The sequence below is a fragment of the Zootermopsis nevadensis genome, unplaced genomic scaffold (genome assembly GCF_977971745.1).
Source record: "Zootermopsis nevadensis isolate Lab colony 2312 unplaced genomic scaffold, Znev_1.0 Znev_ptg000007l, whole genome shotgun sequence".
Lineage (NCBI taxonomy): Eukaryota > Metazoa > Arthropoda > Insecta > Blattodea > Termopsidae > Zootermopsis > Zootermopsis nevadensis.
The window spans coordinates 3864924-3878375 of record NW_028259139.1 but is presented as its reverse complement, the minus strand read 5'-3'; the positions used below and the strand labels follow the sequence as shown (position 1 = coordinate 3878375).

At 35.9% G+C, this 13452-nt stretch overlaps 1 protein-coding gene across 4 annotated transcripts in view; it reads right to left on the bottom strand.

The window, feature by feature from the left end:
• Window positions 1-1551: 1551 nt before the first annotated feature.
• The window catches only part of HnRNP-K (Heterogeneous nuclear ribonucleoprotein K), a 45002-nt gene continuing 33101 nt past the window's right edge, over window positions 1552-13452 (bottom strand). For all 4 annotated transcript variants that reach the window (XM_022065856.2, XM_022065857.2, XM_022065858.2 and 1 more), the window contains 9 exons: window positions 12803-12875; window positions 12215-12337; window positions 11594-11722; window positions 10507-10742; window positions 9828-9907; window positions 8493-8614; window positions 6938-7107; window positions 2795-2861; window positions 1552-2073 (listed from right to left, as the gene is read on the bottom strand). In XM_022065856.2, the coding sequence (XP_021921548.1) occupies window positions 2828-2861; window positions 6938-7107; window positions 8493-8614; window positions 9828-9907; window positions 10507-10742; window positions 11594-11722; window positions 12215-12337; window positions 12803-12875 (967 nt within the window). In that variant the 3' untranslated portion in view covers window positions 1552-2073; window positions 2795-2827. The remainder of the gene's footprint in view (window positions 2074-2794; window positions 2862-6937; window positions 7108-8492; window positions 8615-9827; window positions 9908-10506; window positions 10743-11593; window positions 11723-12214; window positions 12338-12802; window positions 12876-13452) is intronic.

The following is a 13452-nucleotide window of genomic DNA, read 5'->3' as shown; positions in this document are numbered from 1 at the left end:
GTTTCAAAACGAATTTAGAAATAAACAGTAAACACAAGACATAAATGACTATCATGCTAAACCTACAGCTGACTGTTCTAATTACCAAGGAATGATGTCGTTATCAACTATTTGAAATTTTATCAAACATTTTTATATCAACAAACTTCATACATAGACGGAATTATTGGGGTATTATCATTATGGATTTCGATATATCTATTGATCGGATATTCTGCAGTCATCAGATACCGGAAAATGTGGGAGTATAATGGCACTGTACATTATTTGTTAATAAACTTCAAGAAATCCTATAATTCAGTTAGGAGGTAAGTATTATATAACATTGTCATTGAATTTGGCATACCAGTAAAATTAGTTATGTTAATTAAAATGTGTTTAAATGAAACCAATAGTAATGTTTGCAATCCTGGCCAAGGTTGATGGATTTTTAAGGGTGATAAAAATCTGTAAGACTTGAGGTTCTCACAGCGGTGAATATGAAGATTTCTGTCTTCTGGGTTATTGCGCTGTGTAGTCTGGTCGATGTTAACCAACGTTTCAGAGGTCATACTGCCTCCGTCATCAGGGCGATGAATATGCCAATAGGGTGTGAGGAGTTGGATTTATAGGCAGGGAAGTGAAAGGTGTAGCCTGCCCTGAGCCAATGGGAGCAGGTATGGGAGTGGACCAATGGTAGCACGTGGGCGAGAGTGGGAGAGAAAGTAGTGATAAAAATCTGTAGCACAACTTCCTTTGGAGGGGAAGTAAAGCCCGCTGTCCCATGCCATAGATTTATGGCATGTAAAAGAACCTTACGGGCATGATACGAGATGTTTCGTAAGTAAAATTTCTCACCCAAGTCTCCTGATTAACTGCTAAATGGCTCTGGCAGTGAATCAGGATTGAGCAGAAATTGTGCAGCTAGTGGGCTGGTCACTCACTACTCATAAATGCACACTTCAAGACCAAGAAACCTCCGAAAAAGTAGGTGGCAAAAACCCACAACTGGGTTGTAGAGCCAAGAAACAACAACCCCAAGGTAACTTGGTTGTAGATCCAAGGAGGGCTGCATTTGTCAATATTCCTTCCATGAGCAACAGTCATGATGGAGAATCAGTTGTACCAGGGGGAAATTCTCTAGTCACTCGATTTGGACTGTTGTCTTATGTTAACCATGAACTAATAGAACTACAATCTCGTTGCTTGTATGACATATAACACTGAAAACCAGAAATACCATTGTGTACATTTCCTAACTTGTTTTGAAATTGTCAATTTTCTGTCTTAACAGGCCATTTTCATGTATATAAAAATTATATACATGAATATTACCAACACTGGCCATTTTCTTAATTATTAGGCAGTGTTATTCAGTATGGAACTTATAAAAATGTATTCTGAATTCTGATGTAGACCATTTGTATAAAGTATGTATTAGCTTTTCACATTTCTGAAAGCATTTTTGTACTCAGAGTCTGCAGCAGTTGCAGTGGAGAATGGTGATAAGTGGAAGTCTGTGATGGATAGTGGTGGATGTGGTTTGCCCAGAACACTCAACATTATAAAAAATATGATTCTGTAGCATTTATTACTGGCACTGAAATAAAATCATGGAACCTTTTTTTCTTTTAGTACAAAGACTGTTTATAATATAAAGTAGTAACTTCAGTGGAGATAAGCTACTGAATACAGAATAGGATTATTTGTACTGATTCATTATTTCATGAACAACAAAACTCCATGCATTACAGTTTCTTACATAATATTCTGTGGAACATGGCAGTCACAATCAAAGCTTAAACACCAAGAAAAATATATATTTCAGAATACACAAACTGCTTTACTTGTACTGCGAATGTTCATGTTAAAAATGTAATGTATCAACAAACTACTTAAAAATTACGACTGTTGTTTCTAAGTATGGAACTAAGAAATGGATTACATATTGCAACTCAAGGAAAAATAATCTGCCAGAACTAAAATGTTGTATATTTCTCATAAGTTCTAGCGCATCTAAAGGTCTGAACAAATGCTGGCATGTCAGCCATCCCTCTATCTCTCTCTCTTCACTTGTAAGAATTTACTCGGACACTGAAACAAAACAATATTTTTAGTAAGTGAGCACACATTAATGTACTACAAACAATGGTATAATTAATATATCAGAAATGACAAACTTGAAATTCTTTGTAAAGATGGCTTTACAGTATGAAACAACAACATAAAAGTAAGATTTTATGTTCTCATGGCTGTCTTCTGGGTTACAGCGCCATATAGGCTGCTAAAAGTTCACCAACATTTCAGATGTCCTTGCTTCTCCATCACTGCCCTGATGACAGTGGCAGCAAGGACCTCTGAAATGTTGGTAAACTTCTAGCAGACTACATGGCGCTACAACCCAATATACAGCATTCGTTGGTAACAAAAGTTCAGTTTAACCTCTACTGTACCCTTTCAAATCACCAGTGTACAATTCAACTAGACTGAGTTCTACTAAGAGATGCCTAAGCTAGCTAGCTACTTCAAATTTTCATTATATTCAGATTCATTAAGTGAATGACAGCTGTTGGGAAGTAAAGGACAATACATTTAGTCACCATTTAAAGGAAAGGTAAAGTATTCATGAAAATGTCCTAATATCAGACAAAACTGTCACCCTTTGAGGTAGGTGACAGCACATGATTCAGGTTATAGTGAGGAATAGGAAGGGAACATTTTATGTTGTCATTCAGAGTTAATACTCTGTACTCTGCTTACAGACAGTTACCAACAAGCACATCCATATTAAATCAGTAATTTTGAAAATCTTTACCTTTCCTTCAACAGGCTGCATTGCTCATTTTCCTTAATAGTTGCCTGAATCTGCACCACTCTGACAGCTGAAAACACGACAAAATTAAGTACATTAATAAAATCCATTTGAAGAAGCATACTGAAAAAGTAGTACAATCCTCCAATATTCTTACAGGTCAATGGAGAATATAAACAGTTCTTCAGTGCATTTATGTGAAATACTGCTTTGTTGCTCTCCTTGTGATAACTGGGTGAATAATGGCTAATGCACATTTTTTGTGGTTGGAGTAGAATGGCTTGTATAAAATCAGTTAAATAAAAAAGCAGTTTCACTTTACTCCCTCTCCATACTCTCAGCTTCTCTTATTTACCTTTGAAAGATGCATAAAGAAAAATGTACTATTGATGAGTAAGACACATTGAGATAGCAGGATCACTAGTACTAAACTGCTTTATAACAAAGGTGTATGCATCAAAATCACTTATTTACTTAAATCAGGCAGTCATAAGGGAACAAGATTTTCTTGCATTTATTGCAATATTATTCCAGTAATAGCTTAGCCAGTATTTTGAAAATATAAGGGCTGAGCAGCCACTGTTTAAATCGCAGTTTCTCTCCACCATTATATCCAGGACAAATTCAGACTGTATTCACAGGGTACTGGGGGTTCTTTCCCTTATGGTATCAGTAGTGTTTATAATGGTTTTTCTAACACAGGTTTTAATGTAAATGCATAAACACATCAAACTACTGTTTCATAAAAACACTAAAGTATGCTAGCTACTCCATGAATGATTCATGGTGAAATATATATGGTACATAAAAGCTCATATGAATGACATGAAATAATGCCTATGACAAAACATATTATATAATAATTATATTGCAGTCTATGTTACATGAAACAATTTATATCACTGTGACTAGTATCAGAAACATGATATATTTACAGTTTAATGTGTGTCAATCATTAAAACATCTAAAAGACAAATATGATTAAATCATCCAACATTATTGTTGTAATAATGGAAGGATCCTGTTCATATGGACCTGTCGCCAGACAGAAAACACACACAAAAGAGCGAGAGAGAGAGATATTCAAAATACATTCTAGGTGTACCATCGGCAAATGGACATTAAAATTTTTAAAACAGGTCACATGAAGCATCTTTTGTACTCTGGTGACCAAAAAGATCAATTACTGAATTGAGGGTAATAAAGTCTGCAGTTCCATCAGATTTCCTTTAAAAGCATTGATTATTTCACTGTAAAAGAGACAACAGTGCTAATGGCTTCACCCCGCTGCTTGTTGTGACTTAACAGCGAAGTAATCATATAGTGTTTTTTCCCCATATACTGTCCAATTTCTATGGCCCCAGCCCCATTGCCCCATGGCTCCAGGCTGGGATTTTATTAAAATTTTAATTTTTTCTAGTTATCCCAGACACATTGCAATCTCAGGATACTTATGACACACTAATTAGGAAAAAATGAAGAGAATTATCATAACCTCACTCCATCAGTTTCAAACATTAGAATTAACACCATTATTCTCACAACACATCCATTCTGACCATATGTGATAAGGGAAATGTATGACTGTTGAATGTTATCCACATGCAGCAAGCTGGAGCTGTCCTTGAAGCATGCAGCCATCTTTGTAGGATGATTAGTGATTCCTTGTTACTCAATTAAAGAACAACAAAATCACTAGTCTTCCACACAACCATGGCCAGGGTTAGTTACTTGCAAGTCTTCTTCAAATTAGTTACAGTTCTGTACTACCCCAACAATACTTACATCCTAAACTGGCCATGGGGCATATCAACTACTATCTCCTGAAGACCAATTATATATTGTTGCTATATGACACCCCACCAGGTCCAACTTATTTTAATTCTAAATGGGATCAGGATGGGATAGCTCAGTCAGAATACTAACTAGTCTATGGACTGGATGACTGGGGTTTGATTCTTGGCAGGACAGGAATGTTAATATTCTCTTTCCCCATAGGATCTATACCAGCTCTAGGACCCACCCAGCCTTCTATCCAATGGCTACCGGGGTTTTTTCCTCCATCCAGAGCTGAGGATAATATTGCATGAAGCTATACCTACATTCCCCCATACATCTGGCATGCATGGTGCTAAATTAAGCATCAGAGATAATTTTATCTTCTTCTTCAAAATTACTGCTCTGCACTGTGAGTGGAAGTTGGGCTGTTTTATGGAGGACTCCTTCAGATATATTCAAGCCACCAGACAAAATTGTAAAACTTCAATGACAGGTGAATTCCTGAATTTTGGACAAGTCTAAGACATGACCTGAAGGTGTTTGCAACACTACAGCAGCAAAACTTTTATTAAATATTAACAGAAGAAGGATATTACCTTACTACAAATGTTTCCATTTTATATTCAAACAGTTATTGCTACAGCACCAACAATATCAAAGACAACCAGACCCTTTCAAACATGTTTTGGACTGGGTTTTCAAGTTTCTTAGAATTGTGTTTTTATTATCACATAACTTCTTTGAGCATTTTTAAGAGATATGTTGACAATTCTCTAAATAACCCTTTCAGTATGTCTCCAAAACACTTCAAAAGCATAAAATGCCATTGGATTTTCACTACATTCTTTTAAAATTTTGTTCTGAAATGTTAAGGAAAGTAAAATGACTTTTCACTGCTGCTGGGCAAGTTTTGTGCCTATACAGCTAAGAGGCAATACAAAATGGTAGACATGACAGATACAAGGTATATGGATGATAAACTGATGATTATCTTCAGCAAATTCTTTACCTCCAGTCTAACCAATTTTGACACTGTATGGGTTAAGGAGAATTAGAATAAACAAAGGCTTTGCATAACTGGGAAAATGATTTTCTATATTCTGTGCACACAGCTGTTGCTAATGCTAAGCTTTACAGTACCATCACCACCCTTCGACCACCAAGATGAGTACAGAATCCATGATATCCCAAGATACATCTAATAGATCTTTACAAACCACATACCTTTCAACCACACTAGAACAAAGCCAACACCAAGTATATACTCATACACATGCATTACATGCCCCAGGCTTGTTTTGAGCCAGTTCTTACAAATGTTGCCTCAAAAGAGATGAATGTTAACTTGTCCCTAAAATGAGGCTGCTATTACAGAAAAGATCTTACCCATAAATACATTACACCCACACATATAGAAACACACTTGCTGTAAAATTATATACAGATTGGAATCAAAGCTAATGCAAAAGAAACTTTTTCAAACAGCACCATATATCAGGAAATGACTAGTGTAAAAAGCTCACTAAAATTCAAAGGGGATCAACTCCTTTCATATATTCATTTCACACCCTCTTTCTGTTGTCCTTTCATAACAATATCTCCTTCCTTCCAGTATTTATTCAACTGCATGAAAAGATAATTCCTGTCTGAAGAAAGCATTTACCACACCTTGAAACTACTCTCCTGCCAAATGCTACACCAAAAACTGTCCCCTAATAACTTTTGAATATTCTGACATTTTCTACTTGTGTGTATACAGACACAGCAATTTTAATAGGTGATGCAGAGATGCAAACAAGCCTAAAACTTATGACTCCATATTAGCACCATATCACAGTAAAGTGACCAAGTTGTTCTTGTGAGAAGGTTCTACTAAATCACTACCCCCCCCCTCCCCTCCTTAACAACTGTCGTAACATTTGTATCTGCCCTGCAGGAAAGTATTTACTGAATATGCACAACACCAAAAATGAACCAGTTCTCAGTTCTTTAAAACAGTCCAGCCTGACTAAGATTTCTTTTTCAATATTTCCAACTACATTTCCACTCGCTTCATTCCATACCCAAACAATTAATTTCCATCTTGTAATCAGATCAATCAATGAAGAAATTACAATCTGTAGTTGGTTACAAGGAACCAATAATTAAGGTACAGCAGTATTGTTGCAACTGGTACACATATCAGCTACCTTGTCACTTGCACAGCAGTTTCACAATGCATCATCGTAACTACAAACTTTACAGCAAGTTTAATACAAAAATTTAATAACAAAGAATCTTTAGCACTAGACCTAGAGATCACATTCGCCAGTCAAAGTAATAAGAAATAAAACACACACATACCACTACGTCTGAGTACATGCTTACCTCTGCTGAAGGAGATACTGAGCCATCTGTATCTGATTTGGTGAACCAGTTATTGTGATTATACGATCATTAGACCCAGGTAAAGGTTCATCAATTGTGATTCCTGCTCCAGAATCAGATCGTATCTTGCGTATTCTTGCGCCGCCTTTCCCAATGATGGCACCTGCCAACTGAAGAATGAAAGATACTTGAAAATGTGTCTGTGTAGTGGCTGCCTGAACATAATACTGATAAGGCAATATAAAGAACCTGACTAGTTCACTCCTCCTTAACTAACTCACATGTCCCTTTAATCCCTACTAACCATTAGTAGACTAATCATTTTCATGATGTATTTAACCCCTTTGGAGGCAAAATTTATGCCACTGCATCATCAGGAAAGTAAAGCCGTCCTGCTACACGCCATATAGGCCATTTGGGGGGTGTGGAGGTATAGCTCATAGTCTTTCTTGACCTCGGCACTACATGGAAGTGAGTGGTTAGAACCCATTGGATAGACTGGGTGGGCCCCAGAGCCGGTCTGGACACAGAGGATACAGGAAAAATCCTCTGCCCCCGCCGGGGATCGAACCCCAGTTGTACAGCCCGTAGCTGGTCGCTGTACTGACTGAGCTATCCCGGCTCATACTGCATCATCAGATGGAGCTTCTTTGTTTTATTAAAAATAATGGTGAATTTTTGACATATTATGGACAATACATATTTATTGTGTATGGAAATCAAAATTTTCATGTTGTTTAAATTTTTAGGTATTTTTCAAACAATTTCACCACATTTTCTAAACATTTATAATTTGTTTTCCCCAGCTACTTCCATTGGATTTAGTCGAGTAATTCACGATAAATTCTTTTTAATGTCTTGCGGGACCTACTGTTCACACAGTTCAAGAAACAGTTTGCAATTCCATCAAATTAGTCAAGAGAAAATTTACACCAAAAACTACTGTTCTCCCCTGCCATCCAAATCTCAAGAGTAAGAGCGCATATGACTTAGAGCAGCACCAGAGTTTGAAAAAATTTCATTAGATGGCAGAACATTCAATTGAGGCATGACAGAAATAGCATGCATATATGAGCTTAGCCTACTGAGAAACTATTTTTTCTGAAGCGTGCACATATGAGCACTCCCCACTATGTGGGCATTAACCATCCACACATATATGCACTTAGCCCACTTAAGGGGTTAATTGACTGCAGCCACATTACAGGCAATATTAGATTTGTGTCAATCTTAATTTACTGACAATTATGACATGAGACTTCTATTAAGTTGATGACTGTCCACTATTTTTCATCCTACATCTAATAAGACATTTATAATTCCACAATAAACAAAAACATTTCAGTTGAAACAAGATACTGTAGTGGAATTACTTTTAACCAAGTTTGATTTGTGAACAAGGTGCCTTGCAAGTATTAATATAAATCTGGCCATGCTCCATGAACTTTACTTTCACACATAAGCATTCTTTTAAAATGGTATTCAGATAACAGAGCATAGAAATGAACTGCCAATTAAAGTGTGTACATCCAACAACAGAATTATGAATACGCACATCTTTGGGGATTGTGACTTGGGTTGACCCCTTTCCTCCTCCAAGCATTGGCCCTTGTCCACCACTGCTTCCACCACCCATACTCATTGGTGAATTGTTAATTATTCCATTGGATGAATTTCCTGAAACAATCATAATTTAGGTTTCAAACATCATGTCAGCCAGTTCTAATTCAAACTTAGCTCTCCAAACAATTTAGGCACACCAGAATCAATGGGTAACAAGTTCATACAGCATGTCTGCAAGTCCAATTATGTTCATTTTCATGTTTCAACACATTGTAGTGCAGTGCTTCAAAATGTTGATCCAACATACTTCCTACTTCACAGAAACAGACAAAATTCTCATCTAGAAAAGATGCCATCCATAAGGTATTACACAGAGGATCTTCTGTAAATACTATTCCACATTTTTAAAAAGTCTGATAATTCTTCCATAGCTGTAAAAATTAATTTTTGTTCTTACTCTGCTTTGAACAGCCCACTCATCGCTTTCATCTCATTCTGCAGGACACATGAATGATGTCAGGAATGGATTTTAATCCTTTCCCTGCCAGCAAACTGACTGAGCCAATAAGTCAAGTTTTTCTGTTCTTCATTCCACAGCGTTTGAAACTTGAAGTAAACAATTACTTCTACCTTGCATACACTTACTAGCTATGCTACTACTAGTTGTGAAAATAAATTCTGTAATGTGTATCTGATCTACCTTCCCACTTCAATTTGTAAGACAACTTCAGATAATTTAATGGAAAAGTAATTATAACCATCACATAAATTAAAAATTACGATTAATAATAAAATTATGTTTCTAATATGAGTTACCATTTTTGTTGGTTAAGCACATGAAATTTCAAAATGTCTGGCTCTGGAGAACATAACATTTATACCCAGACAATTAGGGCTGTGATTTGTGAAGCACAAGACATTAATCTAAGAAATGATAAATTGCAACAGTGTGAAATAAATCTATCTTCTGTTTAAAAAACAAAGTAATCACCGATTACATCAAACTGTCATTTTGAGAAATACCACAACATGAATGATGATAAGACATAAAAGGATTAGGATTAAATATGGCAATGATGTCCAAATTCCAACACTCTTTGGGTAATTTGTGCATTTGTCTCCAGTAACAGTGAAAGAGTTAAAATAAGGGTACAAACAGAAAATCCTCTTAACAATACAAACATAAAAGATGCTTAGACACATGAACTACAAATGGAGAACTATTCTTGTGGAGGATCAAATATGAAGTCATATTAAGCTGATTTTCCTAAACCCCAATTAACTTACTGGAATGTCCAGTAATTTTTTTAAGGCTAGAATCTTTTACCTCTGTTTCCTCCAAAGCCGCCACGACCACCACCAAAGCCGCCACCACCTCGCACAGGACCCATTCCTCCAGGAGGACCTCTGTAAGAGAACTGTCTTTTTAGTTGCGGCCACAAACACTTTTACTTTATAAGATACAAACAACCTCAGATGTGCCTGTGTATCAAAATAATTTCAATAAAAAGTTCATAAATTCAATGGTAGTGTTCAAACATTGTTAATAATTCTACCAAAAGATAGATAGATAGATAGACAGATAGATAGATAGATAGATAGATAGAGAGAGAGAGAAGAAAATTTATCACTGCATGCACTTTGTGGACACCACATCCTATATCCAAAAAATAGTTCACATGAACTGTGCTCTTTTTCTAGTGAGTATAATTCACTCTCCCAACTGAAAAAAGTAAAGGCCAACGAATGTTTCCGGCAGTATTTCTTTGGATTAAAAAATCTGGGGGCAATATTCTGACATGTTTATTCTTAATGAATTTCACAGAAAAGCATCTAGTGTCATACTGCATATTATATATGCAGAGTGAAAAATGGACCAGTAAATACTTCCTCTCTCCCTCTGAATATAAAGTATAAAGAAAAATGAAATCATTTATTTGGGAACTGCATAGTTGAGTTACAAATTACACAACTAAGCAGAAATTAGAAATTAAATGTTTTCTTACCCCATTCCTCCACGAGGACCACCACGAGGCCCAGGGCCCATATTTCCACCAACACCTGGCCCAAATCGTCCCCCTCGGCCCATTGGGGGTGGTCCACCCATACCACCATACATTCCACCTCCTGGGCCACCACGGCCTCCCTTGCTATCTTGATCCCCAAAGCCGCCATATTCTTGAGCATGAAAATCGTCGTAATTATGTGGATCATAAGGGTTATTCATACCCTTGATTGGAGACTGTAGGAGAAAAAGTTCATAAAACTTTGCATATATATCTCACTCAGATTTTAAATTAACACACTTACCATCACTTAAATGTAAATTTAAATGGGAATTACTATCTAAGAAATTTTTTATGCCTTAACATTGAAATTACATCCTTTAAATCAAACAAAAGCAAGTCACTAGAAGACAGGCAAATATTCATTACCAAACCCATCATTCATGCTCATTCTGTGTAAAATTTCACTTCGTAAGAGTGTAACAAAATAGGCATTCACTTCAGCAGTCATCTTACAAATTCAACTATCTGCTATGTATAGAGTTTTGTTCTGAATAAAACAAAAAGTTCTAGTAACTTTCAGAGTAAAATCAATACAAAAATAACTGTTTAAATTCTTCCATTATGCCCTCTAAGAATTAAACCACAATCTAATGAGAAATCAGTATCAGCAAAACTGAAAATAAAAACAGAAAGCATGTATGAACATTAGGCCATGTGGTTGGCAACAGTAACAAGAATGAAGCATGCATGTCCTACATTGCAAGTGGCTGTTGAAATTAAATTTTCTCATCAACAAACTTCAGTAAATCTTCAAAAAGTCAAGATTACTGAAGAAAAGGCAGTATCAACATTTTTGTTAAAGAAAATATTAATACCAGTATGTAAACCTGTTTGCAATAATAGGCCTAATTTAATAGCATTTTTAATACAATGCCATGGTGCTTCAATCAACTGTCTTCATTTATGGCTCTGGTAAGGAAAGGTGAACGTGGTCCCCAGTCTGTGAAAGGTTTGGAATCACTGTGTCAGACTGCAAATCAAAATAAACTGATCACCACAATACTATAATGCAACAAATACTCACAGTTTTAATGAGTTCCATTATCTCCCGTACAGAATCTGTGCACGTGTTAGGCCGTCCTGAGATCTGACAAACTCTTTCAGTGCTCTGGGGACAGCAGTTTGAGAATATTTTGATTCGAGCTCCAGTTTTCTGTGAACAAATAATTTACACACTAGCTTCTTAGCTAACTTCTCATACAAACTGAGTAAATAAAAGTACAAAAATTAAAATACCATGGAGACATATGTATGGCTAGAACTAATACATATTTTCATGTTCTTCAAATTTGGTGGAGTGAAGGCCAAAGGGTTGTAACAACAGTTTAATGTGAGTTATGAAACCAAGGGAGGATATAGTACTCCCAACATTCCCTAGTAATCAGAAGGGATTAGCACTGTGATCTTTACATACTACGACATTATCTTTAGCACTTAATTTTAAACAGAAGAAAGTTATGCCATCTATCATTCCAAGCATTCTTTTCTTATTTGTTAATAATAAAAATCCTTCTAAATATTATGCCAAACTGTCCTCATTTTACAAGCACATTCTTCTTTTTCTGAAACAGTATGTTGCCTGCAATGCAAGCAACTCTATCAAACATTTATGAAACGTCTAATAGTAATACTAAATTACACTTACCTCACGGAGCTCTTTTATCTTGAAACCAGACTTGCCAATGATGCATCCCGCCTGACTCTGATGCACCAAAAGACGAAGATCCACATCGTCACCTCCACCACGAGATCCTGACCTTCCAGATGCCTTTAAAGTAATGAAAAACAATAAAATTAAGGGTCCATGATGAAAGTGAAATCCCAGAGTTTGACCAATCACTGTAAAATTGGTATTTATTGTTTTTGTTGCTGCTATATATAAAATTACAATCAGAGGAAGAGAACATCTGGAGGAAGGGGAGGTAAGAGACACTTGTACTTTCTCAGAGGCAGCATAGGAGAGTGATTCAATACAATCGCAAATATTGCCATGAAAATAAGCATTCTCTTTGTAAGCTGGTAATCCTGTATTAACTGCTGAGAAGTATAGTAATGATTGTGTAATAATCAAAAGAAAATGGAAAATCATGCTTTATATTTGTTACTGCAATGTGCACTGCCACAGCAACCTCAGAAGACAATACTAATCCCCCTCCACCTCTATTCATGCATATGATATCAGTTTGTACATTCTTGAATTAACTATGTTACTTATTTAATCATAAGAACTTACATCATCCACGTTTGGAATGATTTCATTCACCACTTGAAGGACTGTGTCCAAATCTGAAGATATGGTCAGTATGCTGTAAAACATAAAAATGTGTGTGAAAGACAGTATTGTTAAATTCAGTACCAAACAAAATGAAAAAGGTTTTCATAAAAACTGCAGATCAAATAATAATATAAGAAACAAAATAATTAACAATTCATTGAACAGAAATTCATTTGCATGGGAACTTGGAGAAAAACAACTCTGGAAAAGAAAGTCACCACCTGATGCATAACAACATTCACAGTAGCTGCCAGACACTCTTAATTAACACATTCACTTCCAAAGACAGACACTATCTGTGCATATGTGGACAATAATGCCCTGTGACACAGCTAATCATCAAATTACTGTTCTGCATAACAAGTCATCAATTATAATCATCATGAATTATAAATAATTTTCTGTGTACATTTGGTAGCAACTTTTTGTTTTTTTAAATAAAAAATGTATACATCTGTTTGGCTATAACAACTCATCCCACAGGTCCAAATTTGCATTTTAATGCCTGGCAGTGAATGTGTTAGTACATTATGGCAGAATGCATACATAATTTCCAAACACGACTGGGATACCAGCATACAGAAGGGACTTTTCTGTAAAAATGTGAT